A 24,715-nucleotide genomic window follows, 5' to 3' on the forward strand; every position below is an offset into this window, starting at 1 on the left:
GTGGCTGACGGCCGAGCTGTCTTGTCTCCTTGCTCTTTGGAAGGTCTACGAAGCGGGAGTTGAGTCAAGTCACACATGTGTTTGTGCTTCCTGAGGACCCCAAGTCCCTGTACCAGTTCCTCCCTCTGGCCTCTCATCTTGCTTCTTTCAATTCTCTTGCCGTCCTCCTGTCACGTGGATCTCCCTTCCCTGCTCCCTTCACGCGGCTCTCTCTCTACCCTGCCGTCCTCCCTTCATGTGGATCTCTCTCTAGCCTGCCGTCCTCCCTTCACGCGGCTCTCTCTCTTCCCTGCCATCCTCCCTTCACGCGGATCTCTCTCTTCCCTGCCGTCCTCCCTTCACGCGGCTCTCTCTCTTCCCTGCCGTCCTCCCTTCACGCGGATCTCTCTCTAGCCTGACACCGTTCTTGTCCTACCTCCACCTCATCTCTGCCATATTGCACCATTTCCCCAGACTGACTAATGGTGTCTTAAGCACTGGCTTAGAGGGCTCAAGGAAGGAAGAAAGAGGAAATGAAAATATGTCCAGGTGTGTCCCTGGGCTGCTGCACGTCACATGCAGGATGCCCTGACTACTTTACATCCCTGGTCTCCTCCTTGAAATTTGCTTAGTAAGAGTGTTGGCTTATTGTGTTCAGGGCATTTAGGTAAGAATTTAAATTGCACTTGAATGAATTTAATTAACCTGTCAGATTCTTCTTCTTCTTCTTCTTCTTCTTCTTCTTCTTCTTCTTCTTCTTCTTCTTCTTCCTCTTCTTCTTCTTCTTGTTTTTTTTTCCCCCCAGACAAGATTTTTCTGTAGCTTTGGAGCCTGTGCTGGAACTAGCTCTTGTAGACCAGGCTGGTCTCCAATTCACAAAGATCCGCTTGCCTCTGCCTCCAGAGTACTGGGATCTGTCAGAATTCTTTGTGTGTGTGTGTATTTAGAGTTTGTGTAGCCCAGGGTGGCCTTGAACACACGTCCTCTTGTCTCAGACTCTTGAGTATTGGGGTTACACTTGAGCTTACTACCCTTGATTCTGTAAGAAGTTCTAAATTCTTATTTTATTTATTTTTGTTTTATGTGTAAGAGTGTTTAGCTGAACACATGTAAATGTGACTAGAAGACAGCATCAGAGCCCCGGATCCGCAGTTACAGGTGGTTGGGAGCTACCATGTGACCATGTGAGTGTGGGGACTAAACCCAGTCAATCCTTTGTTTGTTTGTTTGTTTGTTTTATACAGGGTTTCTCTGTGCAGCTGTGGAGGCTGTCCTGGAACTCATGCTCTAGACTAGACTGGCCTCGAACTCACAGTGATCTGCTTGCCTCTCCCGAATGCTGGGATTAAAGGCATGCACCACAACCACCCGGCTTTACCACCAGCTTTGGCACTGAGCCCACAACAGTTCTCAGTTTGGGGTTAAGCCACTTTTTCTGGGTTTGCTTGGTTTTGTTTTATCCTCCGTCTCCGTCCTCCAGGTCTCTGGCCTGACCTTGGGGATTCTTACAGGAGCTGGAGAGAGATGGCTCAGTGGTTAAGAATGAGTATTGCACTTGCAGGGGGCCTGAGTTCGAGTCTCAGAAAAATCAAAAAAGAAAAAGAAAAAAAAGTTAATGGTAGGTTTTGATCTTTATCTCCCTCTGGTGGTCAATTCATGTAAGTGCTAACTCATCTCTGATCCACTGATACGTGTACATATGTATGTGTGTATGTATGTATGATGTATGTGTGTGTGTATATGTATGTATGTGTTGTTAGTAAATGGGAAAAGGAGGAAGACTCCCCAGCTGCATGCTCTTTGGGGACTTGTCTCTTTCTGTCACAGGAAGACAGACACAGACATAAGACAGGCTTTTATTTCCTTGTTTTTCTTTTTACTGCTGCTGACTTTTCCCTTTGGAAAGGGCCAAAGAGTAAAGAAAGAAAAGCAGACTGAGAGAGTCCCGAAGTTTGGGAGTCATGGATCCTGGCAAGAGTGGGGAATCTGACATCTGGAAGTCAAGGGGCAGAGGAGGTTCTGAAATGCAGGGGATGGGGTGCACCATGAGGTGCTGGGTGGCTGGAGCAGCTGGGGACAGTGACTTCTCACCCAGACACATCCTCAGCTTCCCCAAGTGAAGGGAGATAGAGAGGATGGCAGTGGAGACATGATGGAAGGAAGGAACGACTGGGGCAGGGGGAAGCTGCCCCAGGGGTGCTGTGTTTATATCTCACCTGGAGGCAGAGAATTTTGGGGTGCAGGTTCTCCTCTCTTCTTGCTTCTGCACCTCTGCTCTCCTCCCCTCCCCCATCTTCTCCTCTCTCCTTCTCCCCTCCCCCATCAATATAGAGTGCAGGCTGGCCTCAAACTCCAGACTCCCCTGCCTCAGCTGCTTGGGTGCTGGGGTTATAGTTGCATGTCATCATGCTGACCTGCTGTTTTTCATCTTTTCCTGTCCTCTCCTCCTTTCCTTCCCCACCTCTTTCCCCATCTGTCATGTCGATATAAGCATAAAGGTTACTGCAAGCCTCAGTGCCAGTTCTGAGAAATTTCTTCTGTCTGCTGCTCCCCCCCACCTCCAGGACCTCTACCCTTCCCAAGGCCCCGATGTTGCACCAGTGACAGGCATCGGCATCTTGCCCACCACGTGGTTGGTGGAAGAGATGACATCTTCCTTAGCTGAGACTGCTCGACCTGCCTGCTGGGACATAGCTTCCTCGTTCTTGCTGAAGAGCCTGGACCCCAGGTAAGGAAATCTTGGGGTCACAGCTCCCCCAGACTTATTCCAAAGCTCCACTCAGCTTTACACAACCACAGCTGCAGCAGGGCAGAGGGTGGGTTTTGTTGAGCAGTGCCCCCCAAATGGAGGCAATATTAGGGACCGTAGAGTTGTGACAAAGCGCTTGGCTTTGGGCATAGAGAAGCTTGTCTGCATGTGTGTTTTGCTTTGTTGGACACCGTCTCACGTAGCCTAGGCTGACCTTGAACGGTCCACATAGCTGAGGCTGGCCTTGAACTGCCGATTCCCCCACCCCCCAGCCTCATGAGTGCTGGGATTACAGACATTTGCCATCATGACCAGCTGTCTGCTTATATGTAAAGGTCAGAAAAACCCCATCAGGGTTTAGTTACTGGTGCCTCATCCAGATACCACAGAGCATCTAGACATGAATCTGGAATGGCCCTGCCTCTACTTGGAAGGAATTCTGGTCCAGGATGGCCTCCATCTGCACAGGAGGGAAAACAGAACAAATGAACAACAAAAAAAAAAAACCACAAAATATTTTGCACTCCAAGAGCCATTGACTTCAGAGATGAATTGCAGCAAACATTTTAAAATTCAGCTCCATCTTCATCCTTAATGAGTCTCTCGAGACCATGAGTGCTAGAGTTGAACAGAAATGGACGAAGATTTGGAACCAAATACCTAAGTTCTGTACCTCTGTCTGTTAGGGGCATTTGGGGTGACCCTGAAGTCCCCATGCTCTCTGGGTGTCAGAGGACTCACCCATGACAGCTGGATGAGGTCAAACTTGATTTTGTCCTAGTAACCTCAGAATCCTGTAACCTATGACCCCAGATGCCACACTAGCCCATCTCTGGCAGGTCTTTGTCTCCACGGATGTGGCCAGCAGCTGCTACTGCTCTCAGTCCTGCAGAGGTAAAGGAAAGGGAGGGTGTGCTCTACTTCAGGAAGTGGGAGAATGTCAGGTGATTCTGGAGCTGGGGTTAAGGTGTGTGTGTGTGTGTGTGTGTGCATGCGGGTGTGCATGTGCATGCGTATGTGTGTGTGTGTAGTGGGACTGGAGAGTCAATGTGTGTGTATATGTGTGCATGTGTGTGCAGTGGAACTGGGAAGTGAATGTGTGTGCTTGTGTGTGTGTGTGTAGTGGGACTGGGGAGTCAATGTGTGTGTGTGTGTGCATATGCGTGCATGTTTGTGTGTGTGTGTATGTGTGTGTGTGTGTGTAGTGGGACTGGGGAGCCGACTGACTCCCTACCCCAGAGAGGGTGAGAGAAAAATCCCTGGAAGAAATTGCTCCTCCCTCTGTGTTGGTAAATGAATGTGTTGCAGAGGAGGTAGATGGGTTCCTACATTTGTCTTTTTCTAGAAGGAATGGACCACAAGGTCATATTCTGCTTCACCCTCCCTTTGGCTTGGTGCCAGGGGTGGCTTTATGGGCATGGACCCTGTGCGGTGGCCACAGGCCCTATGCTTAGTCTAATGCTGGACCAAAGCCATCTTGAATAATAAGAAACCACATTTATTTAATAAATCTTTCTACTTTCCAATTTTTTTTTGAGACAGAGTCTCTGGTTGTCCTGAAACTCACTCTGTAGACCAGGCTGGCCTCGCACTCACAGAGATTCACCTGCCTCTGCCTCCCCAGTGCTAGGATTAAAGGTGTGCACCATCATGTCTGACCCTAAATTTTTTTTTATATTTATTTGTTTTATATTTATTATATATTTTATAAATTTATTACACACACACACACACACACACACACACACCATGTGTGTGCCTGGTATCCACAGAGGCCAGAAAAAAGCATCGAATCTCTTGGAATTGGAGTTATGGATGGTTGGCAGCCACCACGTGGATATGGATGCTGGGAACTGAACCCAGGTCTTCTGCGAGAACAAATGCTCTTAATCTGAGCCATCTCTCCAACCCTTGAATAATACTTCTTAATTTTTAATACTTTTTTCTTTTTCTCGTATGTATGTGCATGTACTCAGGGAGACTTGAGATTGATATTGGGAGTCCTTGTTGCTTGGTCTCTGTCTTATGCATCAAGGCAAGTCTCTCAGTTGAACTCAGAACTCATCCATACTAGTCTAGCTAGCCAGCTTGCTCGAGTGAGACCGTTTCCACCTTCTAATGCTGTAATCACAAGCAGGCCACCACACCGCTCTCCAAACTCTAGACCCCATGTATCTAAGCAAATGATTTAGCTACAGAGCCAGCTCCCGATCCACCCTCTAACTCTCATTTTTATCTCATGGGGAGTCTGTGCACTGTGTGCATGCAGTGCTCATGGAGGCCAGAAGAGGGCGTCAGATCCCCTGAGACTGGAGTTACAGACAGTTGGAAGCAGAGATTGCCAGTGCTGAGGCCACCGGATGGGTGCTGGGAATCCAACGCACATCCTCTTCAAGAGCAGTAAGTGCTTTTATCCCTGAGCTGTCTCTCTAGTCCTGCCCATGAGTTTGTGTTTGGATAATAGCAAATCTTGCCTTTATCATATGACAATTTAGTTCTTTTTTATTTATTTTTTTAATTTTATTTATTATTTATTTATTTATTAAAGATTTCTGCCTCCTCCCTGCCACTGCCTCCCATTTCCCTCCCCTCCCCCGATCAAGTCTCCCTCCCTCATCAGCCCCAAGAGCAATCAGAGTTCCCTGCCCTGTGGGAAGTCCAAGGACCACCCACTTCCATCCAGGTCTAGTAAGGTGAGCATCCAAACTGCCTAGGCTCCCCCAAAGCCAGTACGTGCAGTAGGATCAAAAACCCATTGCCATTGTTCTAGAGTTCTCAGTAGTCCTCATTGTCCTCTATGTTCAGCGAGTCTAGTTTTATCCCATGCTTTTTCAGACCCAGGCCAGCTGGCCTTGGTGAGTTCCCGATAGAGCATCCTCATTGTCTCAGTGTGTGGGTGCACCCCTCGCAGTCCTGAGTTCCTTGCTCGTGCTCTCTCTCCATCTGCTCCTGATTTGGACCTTGAGATTTCAGTCTGGTGCTCCAATGTGGGTCTCTGTCTCTGTCTCCTTTCATCGCCCGATGAAGGTTAATATTCAGGAGGATGCCTATATGTTTTTCTTTGGGTTCACCTTCTTATTTAGCTTCTCTAGGATCGCGAATTATAGGCTCAATGTCCTTTATTTATGGCTCGAAACCAAATATGAGTGAGTACATCCCATGTTCCTCTTTTTGGGTCTGGCTTACCTCACTCAGGATAGTGTTTTCTATTTCTGTCCATTTGTATGCAAAATTCAAGAAGTCATTGTTTTTTACTGCTGAGTAGTACTCTAATATGTATATACTCCATACTTTCTTCATCCATTCTTCTATTGAAGGGCATCTCGGTTGTTTTCACGTTCTGGTTATTACAAACAATGCTGCTATGAACATAGTTGAGCATATACTTTTGTTGTGTGATAGGGCATCTCTTGGGTATATTCCCAAGAGTGGTATTGCTGGGTCCAGGGGTAGGTTGATCCCGAATTCCTTTTTTTTTTTTTTTTTTTTTTTGGTTTTTCGAGACAGAGTTTCTCTGTAGCTTTGGAGCCTGTCCTGGAACTCCCTTTGTAGACCAGGCTGGACTCGAACTCACAGAGATCCGCCTGCCTCTGCCTCCTGAGTGCTGGGATTAAAGGCTAGCGCCACCACCGCCCGGCCTGAATTTCCTGAGAAACCGCCACACTGCTTTCCAAAGTGGTTGCACAAATTTGCATTCCCACCAGCAATGGACGAGTGTACCCCTTTCTCCACATCTAATTTAGTTCTTGTTAACGATGTATTTTGGTTATACACCTCCAACTCCTCCCCTCCCACTCCCCCGGGCGTTCCCCAACATGGCCCCTTCTCCACTTCATGTCCTCTTTTCTCCCCAACACTGAGTCCACTTACTGCTGCCCATTGGGATGTTGGCTGATGCTGTGGGCTTAATCTTGTGCCGATCCTGTTTCAGTAATCACAGGTGAGTGAGTCCATGGGGCCATGACATGGCATGCCCAGGAGACACGTCACAGCCCTCTTCTCCACCCTCTGGCTCTTCCGTTCTTTGGGCTCCTCCCAGGGTCTTTCTGGAGCCTTGGGTGGGGTTGGTACAGATAGCCCATTTAGGGCTGAGCACTTTTGCCAACTATGAGTCTCTGCATTAACTGTCTTGAATTCCTCTGGTTTCCCTGCCTTGGCCTTCCAAGTGCTAGAATTGCAAATTGCTTGCTTGTTTTGAGGCAGAGCATTGTTATATAACCCAGACTGGCTTCAAATTCTCGGCAGTTTTCCCACTTCAGAATTCTAGTGCTAGGATTATAAACGTATGCCATCATGTCCGGGTTTCATCTTTTTTATTCTATCTATCTATCTATCTATCTATCTATCTATCCATCCAGGGTTTCTCTGTATAAGCTTTGGAACCTGTCCTGGAACTCACTCTGTAGATCAGGCTGGCCTCGAACTCACAGAGATCTGCCTGTCTCTGCCTCCCGAGTGCTGGGATTAAAGGTGTGCACCACCACTTCCAGGCTTAGATTTCGTTTATTTTTATTTCACGTGTATGAGTGTGTACCATGTGCATGCAGTGCTCATGAAGGCCTGAAGAGGGCGTCAGATCCCCTGAGACTGGAGTTACAGGCAGTTGAGAGCCGCTATGGGGGTGATGGGAATCAAACCCTGGGTATTCTGCTGAGCCATCTCTCCAGCCTAATTATTTTTATTATTATTATTTTTTTTGAACAAGTAACTCTGCACTTTCCTTTTGCACTTATACCTACAAATCATACAGTAGGTTCTTCTTGGTGCTATTGTGCCGTTTCTGGCAGGCCCAGTACATAAAGGATTGGAAGATGTTCCTAGACAGCTGGGGCATAGAGCTTACTTGAAGTCTCCATAGCTGTTTAAGGACTGTCTCCATGCCTCCTTCCCAAGACCACTTGGCTCCATAAAATTCCAGGCCATCACCAAACACTTGAGATACTTCTGCAGTTCAAAGAACAGGAAGCTTCCGGAGGGAGGGTAGTGGGCATTCCTTCTGGCGAAGGCTCCAGACTCTCCTGGAGGCTAAAGATAAATCTCCCAGTTAAGGCCCCAGTTAAGCCCTTCTCCCGCCCCAGCAGCCCGCAGCCCTACCCTCGAATGACCAGCCCCGCCCCCAGTACCCAGGAGTCACCAGCCTAGCTCGGCGTCAGCGCGGCACGGTCCCCAAAGCTGCTACGCTTCCGTTCTTAGCTGCCAGGGCAACCCATCCAAGCCTCCAGCCTGCTTCAGCACCACCTTCCACCTTCCTTCGGTCCCACCCCGGCCCCACCCCACCCCTTCGGCCCCGCCTCCCGCCTCCTTAGGTCCTGGCCCAGTCTCACCCCCCACCCATCACTAATTACTCCGCCTTCCCACTCTCTCGTCTACGGCCTCTCCTGCAGTCACGTTGTCCCCAGCATGTGCAGGCTCCGCCCTGGGACCGGCTTAGTACTCTTTTCCCTTTGTGAGAAGTGCGCCAGCGGGATCCAGCCTTCAGTTTAACCTCCACCTCATCTTCTGGCACCCGAAACCTCGTGTGTCCACGCTCAGATTGAGCTTTGGTACCGGGCAGTAGCAACTGGATTTTATAGGGTCCTCAACTCCCAGGAACAGAAGCCTGGGCTTTCTGGGGCTTGTTGTCTCGCTTCCTTCCTTAGACACACCTGGGAAGGGAACCATGGACAGGGCAGAGTCTGGCGTGGAGTGTCCCTATGGCCTTGCCCCTCCTCCATGTCTAGCGTCTCCACACCATTGTCCATTCTGTGCTTCAACTGTTCTGCTTGTTTTTTTTTCTTTTTTCTTTTCTTTTCTTTTTTTTTTTTGTTTTTTTTTTTTTTTGTTTTTCGAGACAGGGTTTCTCTGTGGTTTTGGAGCCTGTCCTTGGAACTAGCTCTTGTAGACCAGGCTGGTCTTGAACTCACAGAGATCCGCCTGCCTCTGCCTCCCGAGTGCTGGGATTAAAGGCGTGCGCCACCACCGCCGGCTCTTTTTTTTAAAGCTCCCTGTGGTTGGTGAGGTGGGCCGGGCCCTTTCTTTCCTCTTAGCTGCACCCCTGGCCCTACCCTCCTCTCTCCCACGGATTCATTGGACAGGGAGGGTGTATGTTCCGCTAGGACAGGAGATTGGGTTCCAGTCTTGTTCTCACTTCCTGTGGACCGCCCTTCAGGCTCAGCTTCAGTGGCCCAAGCTTGCCCTCCACCCAGCCCCTTTTATAGATAACCAGGCTTTGAAGATCCCATCTCTAGTCTGAGGATAGGCTTACCTTAATCAGGTTCCGATTCTTGCCTTGGTCTGAGTTTGCTGGGGCTCCCTGAGGAAGAGTGAAGCTGGTGGCTGAAGGCTCCATGATCTCTTCTCCCTTCCTACCCCTCTCGGCTAACAGCCGTCTCCGGGAAGTTCCTGTTCATGTCAGCCTGGGGCTTGCCCCAGGTATCTGGAATCTTGCTTTAGTGAGAGACTGGGCAGCCGGGTTCTAGTACATCCAGGTAGAAGAGGGTAGTTTTGACATACCATGCTCCTTGAAAAAGCTTTCCCTTCTCTTCTTTGCTGGGCCGTATATTGTAACATCATCGAGGCTACCCACCTGCTAGACAGGGCGGTTGGCATCTTAGAACCCCCTCTGTCCTCCCTGACTCCTGGAGAGCGGCAGGTAGGGCTGAAGCCAAGCCACCTTCTCTCTTGTTTTCCTTGAGCTTCAGGTTCCGTCCTTATTAGTTCATAGACTCTGGCTCCTACTCTAGGACTCCAGTGTCCATTGGAGGCCAAAGCAGGTAGAGAGATGGGTGAGGTGGTGGGCGGGGCTCCACATGCACCTCAGTGCCAGACCATACAGGTTCAGTAAAATGAACTGAGAAAGATATCAAGGATGCTCATAAAAGTTTTTTAATTTTTTTTATTGTCATCCATCCTCAGTTTAATATGTAAAGGGGACCATCTTTCTCCAAGGGAAATGGCTTAGGAAAACTGTCAGTGAATAAAGGAGAGGTCTGAGGGACAGGGAAATTCTGGGAAGGAAGTAGGGGACCATGGCACAGGGAATCCTTGTGAGGGCAAGAGAGAGGTAAGGCCGGGTGGTGGTGGGGGCACACCTTTAATCCCCGCACTTGGGAGGCAGAGGCAGGTGGATCTCTGTGAGTTCCAGGACAGGGAGAGTTACACAGGAAATACTCTCTTGAAAGACAAAAACCAAACAGACAAGAAAAGGTGGAGGAGAGGAGGCAGGGAGAACCCAGAGGCCCTTCTCAATATGGCTACAGGCTTGCTTTTTGTTCCTATTCCCAGATTGCTCCCACCATCCCCTCCCCCTTCCCACACCCTCTCTCCCACTCCCTCTTTCACCTATAGGCTCCAAATCTTCTCATATTATCCTTTCTTTTGTACACCCTCTTTGCTTCCCCAGCTCCTCATTTTGGGTGGATGTGTGTGGGTGTGTGTTTACGTGGTACGTGTACGACGTGTTCATGTGGGTGCAACTGAGGCTGGAGGTTTGATGACATTAAATACCTTCCTCAATTGCTCTCCCCGTGATTTCAGGCCAGTGTCCAGTTGCCCCCTGAGCCTGGAGCTTCCTGTTGGCTAGGCTGATGGCCAATGAGCTCCAGGGATCTGTTTGTCTCTCTCCCACCCCCAGCTCTGGGGTTACAGGCACCCCATCCTGTGCCCAGCTTTTAAGTGGGTACCAGAGAGCTGAGCTCAGGTCCTCATGCAGGATAGATTCTTCACTGACTGAACCATCTCCCCAGCCCCCCTCAAAGCCGTCTTTGGAGTCATTACCCACATCTGTATGGCCAGGCCTCTATGGTCACCTGGAGCTTGCCAGGCTCAAGCTTTTCCCGTAAGCTCCTAAGCTGTTGTCTTCTCCCTCTGAGTTGCTGCCAACTGAGATGGTTGTTTATTCTGCTGCCCCCCACCCCCGCCCTCACAACCCCCACACAAGAGTGTACCAGTGGAGGTATTGAGGAGGTCAGGAAAGGATAGAGGGCAGATGGGACAAGGGATGTGGTAGCGGTAGAAGAAAGGCTAGTGCATAGGACCAAGAGCGCAGAGCGCTCCCGGTCATCAGACCATCGTGCTGAGGATAGAGGAGTCCTCTGAGCGCACGGGCTGCGCAGGAGCCTGCTTGAGCGGGCGCCGGGTTTCGTCCCGGTTCTGCCACACATAGTGGATCAGATAAGCTGCTACCAGTGTCAACCAGCCCCCCATGGTAACTAGGAGGGCCACATCAGTGCTCCTTCGGGTCCCACCTCGTCCGGTGCCACACAGTTCTTCCTCCCTAGTCAGCAGAAGGAACTCCTGTCCCACGAGATCTGGTCGGGCTCCTGGACCACACACGATGCCTGTTCCAGAGCCTGGAGCTAACCTCACCTGCCTGAGCACTTCTTGTAGGGCACAGTCGCAGCGCCATGGGTTGGCAGACAGGTTCACTTGGATCTGCAGCCCCATGAAGGCTGCCACAGGCACGGATGCTAGCTGGTTGGCAGAGAGGTCAAGGTGGCGCAGAGTACCCTCTAGGCCCTGGAAAGCAGCCCCTGAGAGGTGGACAAGGACATTATGAGACAGGTCTAATTCTTCCAGGACAGGCAAGTGCTGGAAGGCACCCGCTGGCACTGATGCCAGTTGGTTGGCATCCAGGTAAAGCTTTCGGGTGTTGTTGGGGATGCCACTGGGCACCACACTCAGGCCAGCCTGGCTGCAGCGGAATGTCTGTTCGCCAGCTTCTTCCGCTATGTAGCAACCCTGGGGCATTACCCCAGGGCTGGGCACAGAACCCCCTGTGCTTATCACCAGCAGGAAGGGCAGGAGGCCAGGAGCTAGTAGGAGCATGCTCACAGATAAACATAATCCTTGAGTGGAGGAGAATCTGGGCAACAGACGAGCCTAGGAAGAAAGACCAGAGTTAGGATACTAAGTCCCCCTGAAGCTCTCTCCTGCTGGGGTCCCTTGGTGGTGTTTCTTTGGGCCAGGACCTCTCCTTTGGGGGCTTTCTCAGCCCTAGGTCTGTCTGTTGTCTGTTTTCGACAGGCTTCTAGGGGAAAGAATCCCTTAGGCTTGAAGCTTTTAGGTTCTATTGATTCTAGGTTAGTCTATGAGGTCCCTTTGTCCCTTTGCCCTGTTGAAATGATCCTGGCAGGTTCCGAACTATTGCTTCTGTTTTTATATTCCTATCACTTCTTGAAATAAATATTTCTGTCCTCCACGTACCTGTGCGTCTGCCAGGGAGGCCAGGCAAACGCCAGGGGTTCTGGTTGGCACTAATGTAAAGACCAGAGGGGCAGATTAGTGATGGGCCTCCAGAGTGTTCAGCCAGACTGTTCAAGTAGGTAACAGGTACTCATGGTCCCACCTTCTACTCTCATCAGCCCCCTTTTCTGGAAGCATCCACCCTCTGCCTTCCCCAGCTCTGTGCTCATGGCCCTGCTCATCTTCCCTCCTTTCCCTTTCCTTCCTGCCTCTCGCCCCGGTTGATTGCAGAGTCCTCTCTCCTGTGCTGTTACCTTTCTCCCTGGAAGTAGTCCCCCTGCCAGTGGGCTCTGGAGACCCGTTTCCTCCTTCAGAAGTCCTGTTTGCTTGCTGCGGCTGGAAGCTGCGACCTGGGGCCCAAGTGTATAGAGTTTCCTGGCGTGTGACTCTGGGCCCCAGGTGTCAGATACCTGAGCCATGGCCTGGCCAGGCAATGCCAAGAGAGAGCAGATCCCAGACCCTGATGAACTGTGTGTGGGAGGACGGGCCTGGATTCCACTCCTTGCCTCAGGCTTTCCTCCCACAACTCAGTGCTTGCTTCCTTCTATCTGCTGCTGAAAACTGCCTTCCGGAGTCTCCTTTCCTCGTCCAGAGCCTGGCTGGCCAAAAGGATGGCTGCTTGGTTGAACCCTGCAATTCCACTTCAGCAGCTTGCAACTCAAGCCTTCCCCACTGTTCTGTATTCTCTGTAGGCCTCATGGGCCTTTTGTTAGCCAACATCCCTCGGTCTTTTCCTCGGGCCAACACTCTTGACTGCCAGGGGGCGCTGTGGCTCAGTTTCAGTTTGCTGCTGTAGATGGTCATGACAAGCGCCCCCCCCCCCCCCCCCCCCCCCCCCCCCCCCCGAGACAGGGTTTCTCTGTCGCTTTTGGTTCCTGTCCTGGAACTAGCTCTTGTAGACCAGGCTGGCCTCGAACTCACAGAGATCCGCCTGCCTCTGCCTCCCGAGTGCTGGGATTACAGGTGTGCACCACCACCACCTGGCTATGCCAGGCTTTTGAAGGTTCTTGAAGGCTCCTGAAGCCTGATGCAGTACCAGCCAATTTTTCTGTGTCGTGATGTTCTTGGGCTCTCAGGATGACATTTTGAGTCCTTCTTCATGCCTGAGACCCAGAGCTGGCTAGGATGACTTTTTATTTTTCAAGGGTCCCACCCTACACCATCTCCTCTCCTGATGTCCTCTGGGGAGTGGGAAGGAAGGACATGAGGCCACAGAGTGTATATATATATATATATATATATATATATTTATGTATATATATATTTATTTATTATGTATAAAATATTCTTTCTGCATGTATGCCTGAAGGCCAGAAGAGGGCACCAGACCTCATTTCAGATGGTTGTGAGCCACCATGTGGTTGCTGGGAATTGAACTCAGGACTTTCGGAAGAGCAGGCAATGCTCTTAACCGCTGAGCCATCTCTCCAGCCCCCACAGAGTGTTTTGTGTGTGTCTCTGAGTCCTTGTGTCTGAACAAAGGAAGATCATGTAGAGGCCCCATGAGGTGGAGTGGACAGGAGAGAGCTCGTGGAGGTGAAATGCAGATGCTCTCTTTCAGTCTGGCTTCATGGTTGCAACACTGAGACCGGTTTTCCTGCTCCACCTTACCTCCCGTGTTTGCAGAGGCAGGGGTAACCCCAAGTCATGGATATGGAGGTCTGTGTAGACCAGCAATTCTCAACCTGTGGGTCACGACCCCTTTGGGGTTTCAAACGACCTTTTCACGGAGTCATCTTAGACCATTGGAAAACATGGACATTTACATTACGATCCATACCAGCAGCAAAACTACAGTTACAAAGTAGCAACAGAAATAATTTTAGGGCCGGGTCAGCCCAACCTGAGGAACCGTCTTAAAGGGTTGCAGCGTTAGGAAGGTTGAGAACCACTGATGTAGAGGAGCCATCCGTACCTTAGCTCATGGGCTTCTTCTGCATAACTTTCTTGGTTTTTTTTTGGGTTTTTCGAGACAGGGTTTCTCTGTGGTTTTGGAGCCTGTCTGGAACTAGCTCTTGTAGACCAGGCTGGTCTCGAACTCACAGAGATCCGCCTGCCTCTGCCTCCCGAGTGCTGGGATTAAAGGCGTGCGCCACCACCGCCCGGCTCTGCATAACTTTCTTGACCCTCATGGCCAGCTGACCACATTGCCGCCACCTCACAGCCTGGTCCCCTGTGGTGTCATCATACCCACACCACCTCCTGTTTGATGCAGGTGCTATAGTGATGCACGGAAGCTCAGAAGAAGGGACCATCCCGCTGAACCCCTCAGCCTGCAGGAGCTCTAAAGAAGGGACCATCCCGCTGAACCCCCTCAGCCTGCAGGAGCTCTAAAGAAGGGACCATCCCGCTGAACCCCCTCAGCCTGCAGGAGCTCTAAAGAAGGGACCATCCCGCTGAACCCCCTCAGCCTGCAGGAGCTCAAAAGAAGGGACCATCCCGCTGAACCCCCTCAGCCTGCAGGAGCTCAAAAGAAGGGACCATCCCGCTGAACCCCCTCAGCCTGCAGGAGCTCAAAAGAAGGGACCATCCCGCTGAACCCCCTCAGCCTGCAGGAGCTCAAAAGAAGGGACCATCCCGCTGAACCCCCTCAGCCTGGAGGAGCTCAAAAGAAGGGACCATCCCACTGAACCCCCTCAGCCTGGAGGAGCTCAAAAGAAGGGACCATCCAGCTGAATCCCCTCAGCCTGCAGGAGCTCAAAAGAAGGGACCATCCCGCTGAACCCCCTCAGCCTGGAGGAGCTCAAAAGAAGGGACCATCCCGCTGAACCCCCTCAGCCTGCAGGAGCTCAAAAGAAGGGACCATCCAGCTGAACCCCCTCAGCCTGCAGGAGCTCAAAAGAAGGGATCATCCCGCTGAACCCCCTCAGCCTGCAGGCAGGTAAAACATGTTGGCCCAAAACATGACTAGACTTGTATTATGGCAGTGACCAATCAAAGACCACAACCCAACTGCATCCTTCTCCAATTTCTCCAACCACTTCCTGTTTCTGTTGGTATCTCTCTCACCCCCATGCCACACTTAAGTATTCGATGCTCCTTTGATCATCAGTGATCTTGTGCGGAACTAACTCTCTGGTTCGCTCCCACTAGGGTGGAAGAAAAGAGGAATGTGGGGTGTCACAGAGTAGGGGAGACATGAGAAGTACTCTAAGGAGGACAAAGTCAGACTACAGATCTTCCTGAAAAGAAAAACTTACTGGGTTATTATTATTATTATTTTTGTTTAAGACAAGGTTTCTCTATGTAGCCTTGGCTGTTCTGGGACTTGCTTTGTAGACGGGGTTGACCTTGAACTCAGAAATCCGCCTGCCTCTGCCTCTAGAGTGCTTGGATTAAAGGCGTGTGTCACCACGCCCAGCCAATTATTATTATTATTATTGAGACACTGTTTCACTACGTAGCTCAGACTGGCCACAGAGTCACTATGTAGCCCGGGCTGGTCTTGGACTCACACTTCTACTCCCTTAGCCTCCCAGACCTTGCTAGATTTTGAATGAGCGTGTGTTTGATCAGGACCAGACACATAGCTGTAGAGTCTGGTGCACAATGAAATGTGGGGCCTTTGTTTGAAAACGTAAGAATTTCATGGTAGTATAGAGTTTAAGACCCAGCCCGAGGTTTCTCCAAGCGTTGATGTGGGCTTTCCTAGAACTATGAACGTTACATGTCATAAGACTGCTCTTGTGACTTTGGAACAAGCAGTTTCAGAAGCGTGGTGGAGTTAGGACCAGATGGTAGGATACCAGCTGTCATCACCTCTGGGCATGTACTCACCTCTGACTCAGTCTTGTGATGTCAGCAGGGGCATTTCTCAGCTTCACATCTGTCTGAAGAATAAGATTATATATATATATTTCCATTTTTTCTGTGTAGGTGGGTTGCTTTTCTATGTGGGTGGGTTGCTCTTGCATTAAGGCTAGATAGACATTCTGCCACGGAATGCATGGGAGTGCATTTGCGAACCTTTCCATCCTGCTGTTCTCTCGCCCCAGCAGGGAGCTTAGTCAAGGCCCAAGGGTTGAGCCTGGTTGTTTCTGGAGTTATCTTCTTGGACTAGGGCATCTGGCACATCAGAGTGAGACTGGGCTGCCTCACACACACAGGCAGCTGGCAGTCTGCCCGCAGGAGGGGCCTCCAGGAGCTGCGGCTGTGCTTTATAAAGAGAGACCAAGTACAGCGCTCAAGAGATGAGCGATCTGAGGGGAGAAGAAACTGCAGTTAGGACGGTGTTCACTACTGCATGTAGACTAATAGAGATCAGAGGAGAAAAAGTTTAGCAGAAATAAGCAGATCTCTGTGAGTTCGAGGCCACCCTTGTCTACAGAGCTGGTTCTAGGATAGCCAAGGCTATTGCTACACAGTGAAACCCTGTCTCAAAAAAATTCATTCCAGGGGTTAATCTGGAGCAAGTACATTAAAATCTTCATGCAGCCGGGTGGTGGTGGCACACGCCTTTAATCCCAGCACTCGGGAGGCAGAGGCAGGCGGATCTCTGTGAGTTCGAGGCCAGCCTGGTCTACAAGAGTTAGTTCCAGGACAGGAACCAAAAGCTACAGAGAAATCCTGTCTCAAAAATCCAAAGAAAAAAAAATCTTCATGCATTGATTCTAGGCACTAGTATGTTTCCAGTTTTGTCCAGGAATTTCTAATGTGAGCCTACAATAAGACTTATCAGTTTAGGAGATGCAGACATGTTGACACATGTCTTCTTCATACATTAGTCTAATGTCTGCCTTGACTGACATGTGTATAAGGAACTTGAAGCACAGACAAAATATGTAGCAGGACCTGGTGGCTTCCATCTTGGTAACTAGACTCCACCCCCTTCTGTAATGGCCACACGGATTTGGGAGAGTGTGTGGATACTGAGTCTCTGATGACGGAGCGTGATTGGTCCTTCAGACACCTCAGATTCTGTGGCTCACCTTTCCCACTCCTTGGCAGCTAGAAATGGTCCAGATTCCAGCCAATAACTTCTCAGGGGTTGGCTAAAGTATTTTCCGGGACAGTCTTTAATTTGTTCATAAGAGAGAATGGGGCCAGTCCCTTCATGCCACTATGCTTTGAACAGGGAGGGGCAGTCTGGCCGTCTTCTCACCATGGGGCAATAGAGCAGAGGAACAACCTCAGTGGGGTGTTGGCCTGGGCATCATTGGGTCAGTCATCAGCCTTACAGGGGGCACAGAGGGCTTTGGGCTCACAGACAAGCACCAGGGAACCTGGGATGTTAAGCAGAATGGGTTGTTCCTCCAAGGGAAGGGATACAGAGCCTGTTATCCATCCAGAAGGCCATAGGGGACATGCTTTCTAGCCTGGTGACCTTTGCACTCTGTGTGACTAGACACTTTTCTGGTACTGGACCCTCCCTTAGATCCTTCTCATAAATTTGTTCTTCTTACTCAAGCAGTAGAATCCATCTTTATGGATTTTACAAAAGTTTCCACGTAGACACGTCGGATCTGTATTTAGCTTACTTTGTTCCTCAAGGAGATAATTTATGTGTACTTTGTTGTGCATACGGGATCGAGTTAATTATGACCAGAATACTTTCCACCCAATTGTGCAGTGCAGAAAAATGCCTGAAATAAACCATTTGGAGTCAGACTACCAAAGTTTGAAATGACACTGGCTTCTGAGTTGTGTTAAGCTGAATTGTCTTCTTGCCTCCTTTGGCTGTCTCTCTGCTGCCTGTGAAGGTCACAAAGACAGCCCACCTCCCCTTGCACCTCCCTTCACCAGGTGGGATGATAAGCCCCTCCTTTAATGTAGCTACATAATAGGATACTGGCAGCTTTAAGAACAACTGGTGTGGGCCGGGCGGTGGTGGCGCACGCCTTTAATCCCAGCACTCGGGAGGCAGAGGCAGGCGGATCTCTGTGAGTTCGAGGCCAGCCTGGTCTACAAGAGCTAGTTCCAGGACAGGAACCAAAAAAGCTACGGAGAAACCCTGTCTCAAAAAAAAAAAAAAAATTCAAAGAACAACTGGTGTGGATAAAGGAAAATATAATATGAGATATATAATGGAGGGGTTTTTTTGCTATGAAGAGGAGTAAAATTATGCCATTTGCATAAAAATGGATTGATGGAGAACCTCCTTCAGCCAATGATCTTTCAGAGGCTGGATTGGGTTAGGGTGTGACTTTTGGGTACCCAGAGAAAAACTGCCAGCCTGCCCAGGGCACTCTCTCTGGTTCCGCATTACACACCTGAGGTTGGACTTCTCTTTCCTGTTCTGTGAGTTTGCCCTCTATAATAAAGCATTATAACTGAAATCTTTTGGAGTTAGCTTGGGATTATTTGATTCACGTCCTCACCCCCCTTTTCAGTAACAATGGATATAACTAGAGATCATTATGTTGAGCATATAAGACTCAGAAAAGTAATTATCGAATTCTTTCTCTCATGCAAAATCCATACACACACACACACACACACACACACACACACACACGAGAGAGAGAGAGAGAGAGAGAGAAGAGCTTGGGGGGGGAGACACCTTTTGGTATTTATTAAGTTACATATCAAAAGGTTGCTTGCTATAAAACCTTCTCTCTTGCTGGGCGGTGGTGGCAAGTGCTTTTAATCCCAGCACTCGGGAGGCAGAGGCAGGTGGATCTCTGTGAGTTCAAGGTCAGCCTGGTCTACAAAGTGAGTTCCTGGACAGCCAGGACTGCTACACAGAGAAACCCTGTCTCGAAAAACAAAACAAAACAAACAAAAAACCCAGAAAACCTCTCTCTCTCCCAATGAGTGAGACAATGAGGGGACTCCAGAGAGACTTAGCTAGCATTATAATCCTTGAACTATACCTGGTAAAGCGGCAGCAGGAGTGACCAGGGCAGCACAGGATCTACTAATGCCCTTTCCCTGTAAATGGAGGTCCAGGTGAGGCTCATGGGAAACTGGAGGTCTCAGCTGGGAAGGGAGAATGGTCTTCAGAGCTTGGTAACTGTGCTGGATTTCCTGCTGCACTGTTGTGTAGACATCTGGGTCGAGGGGATCCTGGGATTCTGCTGCATGTTGTGTAGACATCTGGGTTGAGGGGATCCTGGGATTTCCTGCTGCATGTTGTGTAGACATCTGGGTCGAGGGGATCCTGGGATTTCCTGCTGCATGTTGTGTAGACATCTGGGTCGAGGGGATCCTGGGATTCTGCTGCACTGTTGTGTAGACATCTGGGTCGAGAGGATCCTGGGATTCTGCTGCACTGTTGTGTAGACATCTGGGTCGAGGGGATCCTGGGATTTCCTGCTGCTTGTTGTGTAGACATCTGGGTTGAGGGGATCTTTTTCCTTTCTGGGTCCCTAAGACTTTCCTTGCCCTCGTCTTCGTCCTTTTTTCTTCAAGATGGGGCTTCACTGTGTAGCCCTGGCTGTCCTGGATCTCACTCTGTAGACCAGGCTGGCCTTGAACTAACAGAGATCTGCCTGCCTATTCCCCCTGAGTGTTAGAATTAAAGGCTCGCACCACCAGCAGCCCTGGAATTTTTCCTCAGCCTTCTATCCTGCCTCAGTGTGGCTCTCCTAGGGGTAGGCTTCACTCTCCTGTCCTGAGGAACCCAGAGGATGGAGTAGCTGCATCACCTGGGCGATGGGGCCGGTCTCACAGCGAGGATAACAGCTGAGTGAGGCTTTAGTGTGACTTGGGGTCTGTTAGATGGAGGCAGAGAAGAGGGATCAGAGATTGAGGCAAAATCAAGAGAGTGCAGATGTGTTCTGGGAATGAAAGCCCTAATGGGCGGGCGACTGAGTTCTATGGTTTTTGTGCAGAAACATACTCCGTTTGTCAGCTCTGCACATGCGTTAAACTTGAAGCGAGCAAGCCTAAGCTGGGACGCTGGGTCACCAGTCTGCACACATCAAGTCCTTTGCCCTGGAAGTATACCGAGTGCCCAGCAACTCTTGTTGAGATCTTTCCTACAAAAGGGGCTGGCCTCAGGCAGGGGGAAGAGTGGTCTGGGAGTGGAGGCCACCCAGAATTTCTAGCTAGGTGAGGCCTGCTAGGAGCAGGAACTCAGTCGGGAGGACCTAGTTATTGCCTGGCCTCTGGCTCTGCAAGCTCTCTGGTGTTCTCAATTGCTTTCGTTCTTGAGAACTAACGTCGGTACGCCACAACTAGAAATATGCAGACAAGTATCTTTCCGCCCTTGGTTCCCAGAGGGAGGGGTTCTGGTTCCCAGGTACTGACTAGGGGCCCGGAAGCCTGGCCAGGCTAGTCTTTGGCCTTTGCAGCCCACGATAGCCAACTCTCCAGGTTCCATTCTTCCTGGTCCTGGATGTCCAAACAAAAGCACAAACACAACAGCACATCGCTCTTTCCTTCCTTGAATTCCTGAAGGAAGTAGAGGGCAAGGTGGGGAGGGGCAGGGGAAGGGGTAGCATTTGTGGCCCAGTGGCCCAGTTGACAGGACAGGACATATGGGTCTCCACGTCCCAGTGGCTCTCTTCCCAGCATCTGCGGTGGCTTTTTTCCAAAGAATGTGCTCTCTGTCTACCATCGTATGGATAGGTGGCCAGCTTGGCCAACTATGTGTGTCTGTCACAAGCAGGACCTCCCCAGCCCCAGATGGAATCACCCCAAGGCTGGGGAATGTGTGCCCCACAGCTTACTGCATAGCCTGCACAGGACAGGGAGAACTTGTGATATTTAAAAAAACTCATTTCATAAAATATTTAAAAGTACTATCACATTACATAGGGCTTGAAACTGGAGAATGAAAAGATCGCCCTGAGTCCGTCCATCCTAATACAAGGGCTCTTTCCTTTCGTTGACTTTCCATAGCCTAGGAAAGGCCTCAGCATCATTCTGACCTGGAATAGACTAATTAGACCTGCACTGAGCACTTAGCTGTGTGCCAGGGACAGTCCCGAGTACTGTACATACTCTGTTCTCAGTGAACGAGGTGGAGTGAGCATTGCCGTTTCTGTGCAGAAATGAGAGGTTCTGAGACTTAAGATCCCAGAGCTGGTAGCTGGAGGAGCAGAGAGCTGAGCGGAATGCCAGATCACCACCCTTGTTTTGCTTAGCGTATGCACAGACTCATACGAAATCCTTTTGTTATGGGCAGTTTCAAACATCCAAATAGAGAAAATAGCATGAGGAACCTCATGTCCCTATCACTCAGTTTTAATAGTTATCAGCTTATGGCTGCTTATTTTCCCACGTCTTCAGTCCATATCATTTTGTAGGAAATCCAGGTATTGTGGTATTCCATCCACAAGCACTTTAAAATATATCTGTCTCTGGTCTTTTGTAGTGCCTGCACTACGGGATGGTATGCAAGCTGGGAACTAAGCTGGTGACTTAAACACTCAGACACACACACACACACAGACACGGGGACTCGGGTCATCCTTGATACAAGAATGCCAAGCATGCCCCCTTTATTGTACTCAGGGGCAGCTTCTATAGGGCTCTGGCCACGCCCCCAGACCTCGGGATCTTTCGGCTGCAGTCTCATCAGAACCCACTCCCCTGCCATCGGGGTCTCGTGCTCAAAGCAGCTGCAGGCTGCTCAGAGCAGAGGAAAACAAGTTGTTTACAAGAAATTCAAGGTCTGGTGGTCCACAGTCCCCAACAGGTTTTTTTTGTTTGTTTTTGAGACAGGGTCTCTCTAGACACTCTCTCTACTTAGCTTGGCTGTCCTTGAACTCACCATATAGACCAGGCTGGTCTTAAACTCACAGAGATCTGCCTGCCTCTGCCTCCTGAGTGCTGGGATTAAAGGAATGTGACCTCATACTTGACTTTGCCTTCACATCTGTGTGTGTGTGTGTGTATCATATGACACATATGTCATGTGATGCACACATACACACTACATATCTCTAATAAGGTAGTCTTAAGCTGTACACTGTATTGTGCGCATGTGTGAAGGCCATGCGCACTCTCGGGTGAGAGGACAACTTCTGGGAGTTGGTTCTCCCCTTCCACCATGGATTCTAGGGATTGAACCCAGTTAACACTTGTTTGGCAGGGGCTTTTTACCCACTGAGATGTCTCACTGGCCCTAGATTTTTTTCGACCTAGCTCTTGTTTCAAATAAAGCCTTTTTTTTTTTTTTTTTGAGTTAGGGTTTCTCTGTAGCTTTTGGTGCCTGTTCTGGAACTAACTCTATGTAGACCAGGCTGGCCTCAAACTCAGAGATCCACCTGCCTCTGCCTCCTGAGTGCTGGGATTCATAGAGCCTTGCTATGTAGCCCAGGTTGTCCTAGAACTCACTATATTCTCCAGGCTGACTTCCAACCTGTGAACTTTGTGTCCCTGCTTCCCAGAATGCTGGGATGACAGGTGCAGCTCACAGCGCCCGTCTAGCGCTCTGTGTGCTATCATACAGTTTGCGAGCTTTGGGCAAGGGGCTGGAGGTTGAAACATACACAGACAGACAGACAGACAGACAGACAGAGACACGGACCTGTAAGCACTGGTATGAAGCCCTTTATTCAATAGCACCATGGAGGCTTATATACCCAACAGTCAGGAGGGCCAACAGGTGAAAACCTTATCCTCTGATCCTCAAGGCCAAGGCAACACGTGCTCGTGAAGCAGAGCTGGTAAACAACTTTGACACAGTTTTCAGTAACTCACATCAGAAGGAAAGTAAGGATCGCTAGCAGGGAAGAGCAGCTGGAGGCCTGGACTCTAAATGGTCCCAACAGACAGGCACTCAGCACCAGGTCCATGTTTCCCTTGATCTAGCCTTTGTTGCTATACCCGAGAAATGCTTCGTCTCTTCCTTATCTTTTCGTATAACCTGGCAACTGTTTCCCCATGCTGCCACGTAGTTTCTACAACCATAAGCGGTTTCATATTTTTCTATCCCGTGTGGATAGAATGTTCACTCTTTTCTTGGGCACTTAGGTTGCTCTCAGGGTTGGACTACCATAGACATTTCCGGGATATACGGGCTCACACACGGAGTCCTGTCATGTACATGGGTTCACTTTCTTAGACTGTGCTATGGAAAGTACAATCATGCCTTCTAGGCATGGACAATTTCTTCCCTTGGCACACAGCGCCAATTGTTTGTCCACGGGTGTTGCATATTCCCTGGCACCACGAGAGCTGTCACTCTTCCCAAATAGTGCTCAGGCCAACACAGCTAAAGGACCTTTGCTGAAGACTTGGTAATTCTGAAGGAGTGAGTTAGAGATGATGACAGGAACGCCAGCTAACTCAAGTGGAATGTGCCCCACAACTTACCACAAGGCAGAAAGAGCTGGACCTTGGTCCATCTCCATTGTCAAAAGCAACGACTTGATAACAGGAGCTATTAATAGGCCGTGACATGTCCAGTGGCCTTGCCCATAGACTCGGCATTAGTCAGAGGGCCTTGCTGGGATGTAGACCCTGACCTTCAGAGTGATGTGAGAAAGCTGGCAAAGATCCAGAGAGCTCAACCAGTTTGATGGACAATGGGAGAACCCCAGAGAGAAATCAAAGCAATCAAGCAGGTTCACTTTGGAAAAAATGAACCGTTGTTTTGACTCTGCTGCTGAGCAGGTCTCTGCGAGGCATTTTCAACATCTAGGACGATTATTTAGCTGCCAGGATCTAAAGGGCTCTGGCTCTGGAAATGCTTGAGAAGCTGCCTAACTCTAGGTAGGTCATATGCACACTCACTATTTCTCTCAGGGTTCCCACTCCAGCCTGGCGACCACTATTTTCTGGCAGCTCCCTGAGGATGGGTGGGTCGAAGGAAAATGCTCCCCCGGTTGTCTGGGCAAGCCTTCTCCTTCCTGTCCCTGCATATTCAGTTCATGTGCATTTACAGCCGGCCAGGTTGGTATCTATTAACATCTGATCCTGCCATTCCTGCCTTGCCAGGACTTATGGGCACGGGACTTAGGAGATGGGCGGGGGAAGTGGAAACGACCAACAGGAGGGCCCTCTTGTTGACGTGGACATTGGGCGTGGCTCAGAAGAGCTTAAGACCTATTTAGTTTAGTTCCTACAATGTAATAGGTGCTTTATATTACATTCTTTTGAAACATCAAAACCACCTTGGAGGTAGGTTTTCACAGCTGTGGAATTGAGATTAAGAGAGTAATTTGCCCAGGGTTACACTGCCAATAAAGGCGTACCTACATTCTATGTAGCTAGCAGTAAAATCTGTGCCCTTCTCTTCAGAGCTTCCAGACATGAAAATTGCAGGTCAGGAGGCTCACTGCGTAAAGCCACCCATGCTAACCTGAGACAGAGACTTAAAGCTCCTTACTGTTCGTAAGGACTCTTCCTTTGGCACACATCCTATCTGATATCTGATACGGAGAGATCCAGGATGCGGCCAGACCCACGTCAGCAAGGATTAAATGTAGCAACCAGGTAGACCAACGATGCCAACAGCCTCCCGTCCCTACCCTACAGACATGCAACCCAACCAAGGCTCTGAAAATGTGATCCCAAGTGGGGGCGGGTGGGTGGGTGGGTTCCTTCAGGGCAAAGGGCCGCCCTTCTTGGCTTCTAGAATCAGTCTGGGGCCTAGGCAGCGACGTTTCGCGGAAAAAACTCTGCACTTAAGGTTAGACTATCTCAGCAGGGCCTTACTGCAAGTTATTTAACTCTGAGTCTCTTGGTCTAAAAAACGAGAGCTTGGGCAAACGGCTCTTGCGTTTACTAGAAGGGCGCAGATGCAAAAGCTGGGATTGTTACGCACCAAAGAGACTCCACCTGATCTCACTATTGCGTCAGGATGAGACGTTCTGCCGTGCGGCAGCTCAGAAGCTTGGGGTGAGCTCGGAGACTTAGCCCAGGGAAAAGCCT

At 49.8% G+C, this 24,715-nt stretch overlaps 1 protein-coding gene across 1 annotated transcript; it reads right to left on the minus strand.

Moving 5' to 3' along the window:
• Positions 1-10,768: 10,768 nt before the first annotated feature.
• LOC121456156 (leucine-rich repeat-containing protein 3C) lies at positions 10,769-11,545 on the minus strand. The gene has a single exon (XM_041664016.1). The coding sequence runs from the start codon at positions 11,531-11,533 to the stop codon at positions 10,769-10,771; it is 765 nt and encodes a 254-aa protein (XP_041519950.1). The 5' UTR covers positions 11,534-11,545.
• Positions 11,546-24,715: the final 13,170 nt, after the last annotated feature.

The sequence above is a fragment of the Microtus oregoni genome, unplaced genomic scaffold (assembly GCF_018167655.1).
Source record: "Microtus oregoni isolate MIOR12 unplaced genomic scaffold, Mior012 000015F_ref0000493, whole genome shotgun sequence".
In the NCBI taxonomy this organism is placed as follows: Eukaryota; Metazoa; Chordata; class Mammalia; order Rodentia; family Cricetidae; genus Microtus; species Microtus oregoni.